General features: G+C 40.2%; 1 protein-coding gene across 3 annotated transcripts in view; it reads right to left on the reverse strand.

The window, feature by feature from the left end:
* Window positions 1-502: 502 nt before the first annotated feature.
* The window catches only part of RECK (reversion inducing cysteine rich protein with kazal motifs), a 110775-nt gene continuing 104702 nt past the window's right edge, over window positions 503-6575 (reverse strand). For all 3 annotated transcript variants that reach the window (XM_025198300.1, XM_025198297.1, XM_025198299.1), the window contains one exon: window positions 503-1826. In XM_025198300.1, the coding sequence (XP_025054085.1) occupies window positions 1611-1826 (216 nt within the window). In that variant the 3' untranslated portion in view covers window positions 503-1610. The remainder of the gene's footprint in view (window positions 1827-6575) is intronic.

Consider the following 6575-nt stretch of genomic DNA (forward strand, 5'->3'; position numbering starts at 1 on the left):
AATGGCTTCAACAGGTATTTGCATAAAAATGCCCCTTTCTCCCCCACCAGCCCCTGATATGCCTTAATCTTCCCAGTGACATTTGATGGAAACTTTCAGCCTACACTTGTATTTATCTGCCTATCTGTTAGTATGTGAAAATAGCATTATGCAATAATATTGACTGACCAAGTTAATTTGTTTTGGCCCTAAATGTTTAGTTACAACTGGGATCATAATTCTACCACTGATCTGTGTGCACTCCTACTGACAGAGGGGATTCTTCTTCTGTGGATTAAAGATTATGTTTGACCATAATTTTGCAGACCTGGAAAATAATGAAAAGATATACAGTAGCTCAATTTTCTCCACAAAACAAATGTGCTGCTTCCGGTATACTGTGAAGTGATACAAAGTTACTGCAAAAACAGTAACTTTGAATGTACTTTGATGCATACTTGGACTTAAAAACACTCTCTAAAATGTATGGAGAATTTTATGAAGTTAAGTATGTGTTCCTAAGTACACATGAGAAAATAAAAGTTCCTTTTTATTAAAATAAAAAAGGCTTTGATACATTTGCATTGCAAAGATTTAACAGAAAATAATTTCTACAAACATGCTACAGTTACATACAGATGTTCCAAAAGTTTTCAGTGCTGCCTTATAAAGTTCAAAATTTTGGCAAAATTAGTTTTTCCTGTATATGCTTCAAAAGTTGGCTACTATAATACTGATACACAAAACTTCATGTAGACTAGGTTCAGGTGCATAAAATGCAATAAGTAATAAAATTTAAGTTCTCTATAAAACATTTAAACATATTTAAAGTATAAATTTAATTAGATAACATGCAAATACTGCAATATTTCAAATGGGACTTATAAATATAGATTGAAATTATTTATAATTTTGCATCCAATAAGAAAATCTGTTATGTACAAAGTTGTAAAAATGAACACATTTCTTCATTTAAGTAAGGTACTGGCTTAGCACATGATTGTCATTTTACAAAAATGGGGCCCAATATCCTCCAAATACTTAGACACACATAAGAATATTTACTTACACATGTAAGTTTCCTGGAATAGGCCCATGGCTACTTCATTTCCTTCATAATAAAATATGAAAATATAAGTATTTACATGGAAAATGACTCAACAGTTTTTGGTAAAGTAGCAGCAATTCATTTCTTTCAAAAATTGATGGTTAAAATAGGCACATGCTTATTCTCAATGATATACATTTGGATCATATAAAAATAACACTTTTGAATAATCTTAATATGGTATTTGTTTGCAGCTGAAAGTAATTGTATAACAACCCCATAACCACAACATTAGAATCCTGTAAGGCATTTTTATGGCAACCAAGTATTTTAAAGAAAACAATTATGCTTGGAAAATTATGACTAGTGGTTAAAAGGTGAGTTGTCCTTTGGATTATTTCAAATAGTCTTAATTTTTAACGAAAAGGTGTATATGTTAACAATTTTTTCTTGTATTTTGTTGGGCTGAACTGATTCTTTCCTTCTGATTAAAATTTCTTGTTCACCAACAAGATAGCAATTCTGAATGTCCTTCGCAGTGCAGAAAAAAATACAATGCTTACTTTGCACATTTTCTAAGCAGTTATGTATTGTATATAACTGCCAACAAGGTGAATACGAAGCTCAAGAATAGGGTGTAAAGCACAGGCATGGCTTTTATACAGGGAGAAGATATACTTAATGAAACTTGCACTTGGGATGCAATAAGTGCTGATAATGGCACATGGGATGCTAAAGTTGGGCTGTCAGAATTTATCAGCGATTCTATCTTTTCTGCTTCTTTATTGCAGGCTTCAATCTAGGAAAAAATAAATTAAAAAGTTAGTAATTCTCTTCTGAACATATAGAAGTTTGATATAAAATGTCTGATCAGCAAACAAAGTATAGGATGAGAAAGCTCTGAATTATTCAAAGTTAGTCCAATTCATGTTCCCATGATCACTGTTAGTTTTTAAAAACTATCCTGCAACTACACTCTGTCCTCCCACTGCCACGTGCCTTAAATTCATAAACGCTACCATTGAAATCCCACGAGGGCAAGAAATATAATCATACATCCACACACCCAGGAACAGAAAGCCAAGTTGTAAGTGATTTTTTAGGGATTTAAGTGACCAGAAATGCTACACAGACGACCAAATATGAATGCCTCGATGACCAAAAAAGAATAAAATGCCACCCTTAATGCATCTACTTGTGTAATGTTCCATCATCTGAACCTTAAAATTCAATCACAAAGAGAGAGAGGAGGAAGAGCGCCCACTCATCTTTGTATTAACAATTTTTCTTGGAGTCAAATGGGGTAGAAGAGGATTGCACCTTGACGCCTAAATCTGCTTTCACACCTAATAGGTGTAACAGAGTCTGGGCCTAGGAACCTGTTCCCCCACTGGCTCCCTTTGGCCATGAATGCTTCTCCTTGGCCTCTTTTGTGTGTCTAGTGTTTTTCAATCTACCCAGTCCCAAAGGATTGCAACCATTCTGCAGAGTCGGAAGAGATACGGTCTCAAACATAGGTCGTATCTTGTAAATTACTTGTTTCAGGGATTAAATCAAGTAGATTTTAGTGCAGTTCACCAGGCCTTAGCTAGAACAATCGACTACATTATATTTTCTACAAAGTAGCAAAACAGGTTAGATTTCTGGCCACTGGTATACACACCCATGTCATAATTTTAGGAACTCTTTGTGTGATTCATTTAAAATGTTATAGAATGATTCAATGTCCGTTTCAGTCTTCAGCCAAACCTTCTTGAAGACAATTTGATTTTTTTTCATGAGTTTATATTAATGGAGATGGGAGGCAAAATTAGGCTTATATTGGTTATCCAGCTGCAGTCTTGACTACAACCAAATAAATTCAACAACCCCACAGTATTAACTAGAGGCTTCCAGGCATACAACATTCAAGGCAAATAAAAACTAAAACCAACATGGTTTTGCCATAAAGCTAATTTCTGCTACAATGTAAGCAGATGCAATGCTAGTCAAGTCAACTGAATTCCAGGCACTGCCACTAGACTTTACTTGCCCATCCAGGAAACGAACACACAAAATTAATTTATGAAGAAAAAAAGGAAACAATGTTTTAAAATATACTGCAGTCTGAGGAAAAGGAATTGCCTGGGTAATATCCGTGTTGCAGAAGGAGCAGAAAATAAGTTACAGTCCACTTTTCACCCCCTTTTTAAGCTAAGCTTTTATTTTTTAAGAAACGCATGTCAACACAGCCTCAGTATAATTACGTGCTCTTACCAGAGCTTGAAAAATCTATAGGAAGTAGCAGCAAAAAGCCAAGGGCATTTTTAAAAAACAAAACATGATATTTCACTCTGGACCTGCAGGGTTCTGATCAGCAAAATGTGAGAATGAAACAACTGCTCCAAGGAAAGACAGACACTACTTATTTGAAGCTTGTTATTATTGTGGCTGGTCCAAGCTGCTCCCGGCAAAAACAGTGTAAAGGCTTTGGTCTTGGTTTAGTGATCTGTATACAGAGCTTAGTATTGTCAACTCTGTGCATTTGTTTGCTAGCACAAACTAGCAATACCACCACATGCTAGGCAGCACCTTGTGCCGTATGGACCTACAGATCCTCAAAGGTCATTGGGAACCTCAGAGCACCCTGATAATGAGGGCAGTAAGAAAGAGAAGTACAGAAGCAGGTTCTCAGCAGGTGAGAGCTGTCATAGCTCCATGAATCAATAGATTATGGTAATGTACAAACATGAAAACTGGCTGGTTGTCAACCAAATCCACATCTATATTTAGCATCAAGATGTGCAATGCACTATATGTATTTAGGGTGAAATCCTGTTTCCCTTTGCCTGTTTAAATGGCAGTTATTTGAATTGGGATTCTGTTCCCTGAAAGGGTAAATCTGCATGCACAGACAACTACATATCTGCGTACCTGAGTACAAGTCCCAGAAAGAAGCGGGGTAAGGTTCTCCCATGTTTTAACTACAAAAGCTAAGTGCTTAGGGCATTTGCTTATGATTCCAGAGACCCAGGTGCTAAAGCCTCCTATCCAGAAAGGTTTCAACCAGTATTTCACTGCTTTCCTAACAGCATTCAAAACACTATGGATGCCTATATATGAGCAGTGAGGCTGCTCCAAACACACTGTAATTAGAGCAAACTCAATTAATCGAGTCTGCTGGAGTCCAGCACCTCATGCATTAGCATCCCTGCACTGAAAAATGGTGGCGAGGGTGCTTTAACTAAAGCTTGTTCAACGACCGTTAGTTAAAGCGTCCCCACCGCCATTTTTCATCATGGGGATGCTGATACTCAAGATGCTTTTGGTGCTTTAATTAAAGCTGCTCTCAGAGCCTCTCTAATTAAAGCCGTTCCCCTCCCAGAGCACGTCTATAAATGTCCCACAGGCCAGGTATTTGCAATAATCCTCCCAAGCCACTGTTCATTGTTTTTAAGTTACCAGAAAAAACAGAGGAAGGGCAATACCATAGAGAAGTTTCTGCTTCACTGGAAGCAAGGCTCCAGGCAAAAATCTGGGTCTCACTCTGTCTTTTCAAGGAGCTCCCATTTCACTGAGCCACACAACCTCTGGGTTGCTCTCATCCTCATGGCTCCATGCATTTCCCTCTCTAGACTGCCCAAGAGGCCAGTGCTGGAGAAAAGGTACATTGAAGAACCACCTACATATTGCCTGACCTGTGGAGTGGTCAGAGTATTGTGTTAGGAGGTCAAGAAATTGCATGTTCAAGCCCCCTCTGGTCAAGGGGAGGGCTCTAGAACCTGTGTCTCCAGTTATCCAGGTAGGTACTCTAACCACTCAGCTACTGGGACTAAAACAGAGAGTCCCCTCCTTCTCCATCTAATACCAGTTGGCCATGATTTTGGCTGGTGGACAATAATATGCCTACATAAGGAGTGAGCATACATAGTCATGTATATGCCAGGCCAGTCAGGGAGCTTTTTTTGAGTGCTCCATTTATGTCCATAGTGCCAGATTAGGGTCACTGGGCAGGGTTCACTGGCCAGTACACAGGTCCAGTCCAGCATATCCTGTGCCAGTCTCCCATGCTGCATGCGGTGTGCACAGCTGGTCCAGCCCTGCCAGCCCCGTGCAGAATGAGCCCCAGAGTGGAGCTAGTGTTTGCTACACATGGAGCTGGACACATGACTGCATGAGACACAATAAGCCAGCAGTGCACACTGCATGTAGCATCCTGCTGGACTGGCTCTGCATCCTGGCTCTGGTGCAGTTTTACCCAGACCAGTCTTGCCCCAGAGCCAATGCACAGGGTCAATCCAGCACAGGTGCTGCATGTAGCACATTCCCCAGACCAACCTCCTGTACCAGTCACAGCACTGGGTCCAGGCCCCTGTGCCAGACCAGCTCTGTCGGTCACACAGTATGCAGGGCTGGTTTGAGACTCATGGACTGAATCACAGGGCTCTACAAGCCACATCCAGCCTACAGGCTATATGCTTGACACCCATGACACAGTGGGTGCAGACACTATTCACATGTCCACGCCGCCAGGATGCAGAGTTGCTACCCACACACAGATGTGAAAACTGCCACTTAGATGACCAAAGCCAAATAAACTTTTACCTGTTGGCAAATATTTCAGCATCAGACTAATGGCCCAATACTATAAATTCAGATGTAAAAACGCATTATTAAGTGCATGACAATCACTGTGAAGCATCTTCTGGAATATTGGGGGGGGAAGAAAGTAAACCCAATATCTTTTATTAGACCAACTCAAACAGTTGGAAAAATTCTTCTTTGTACCCAAAAGCTTGCAATTACCCTGGTCAGGCAGAGGATGCACCTACAGATGGTCTGTTGTCAATGGATTGTGGGGGGAAAAGGGAAATGAATATAGCTGGTAACCTTCTGGAATATTTTTCATTCTAAAATTAATAACAATCTTTTCTTTATTCATTTTCCTATTGTGAAAAACAGCTCATAGTAGGTAGTTCATAACATTTGGAATTATTTTATTGTGTTTTTAAATTTAAAAACATCTGACTTTAATGAAAAGGTACATAGTTTGTAGCATTTTCTTTTCTTTTGCATCCTGGTCCTGCACTGACAGCCACCTTTTCATTTAAAGCCTCTTACAAAAACAATAGGCATGTCAAATGCATCCACTTTCTCTTCTGTATGAGCTGAAACTATTAGATCCAACCACTAGGCCTGTTCAAAGCAGCTAGTATTCGCTTTGGATACAGATTCGGCCGATTCAGGGGACAATGATTCGATTCAGTGATTCAAATCACTGTCCCAAATCAATTCCGCAGAATCGGATTCGGAGATTCGGTCACCACCAAATCAGCTGAATTAAACAGACCCCATCCACCTCCCAGCCACGCCCCACAAACCCTCAGCCCTGTCAATGGCTGCCCCTCCCGGCCCCAGCATCCCAGCTCTTAAAAAAAAAAAATAAATAAATGCCCCACATTCACCAGCTCTTGCTAGGCAGGGGGGATCCTTGCTCCCCCCCACTGCCCCGCGCTGTGTGGGGGGCTCTGCCATGAGCCCCCATGGCCCCTGCAGCAGCCCGTGTGTG

Source organism: Alligator sinensis, unplaced genomic scaffold (genome assembly GCF_000455745.1).
Source record: "Alligator sinensis unplaced genomic scaffold, ASM45574v1 scaffold428_1, whole genome shotgun sequence".
In the NCBI taxonomy this organism is placed as follows: Eukaryota; Metazoa; Chordata; order Crocodylia; family Alligatoridae; genus Alligator; species Alligator sinensis.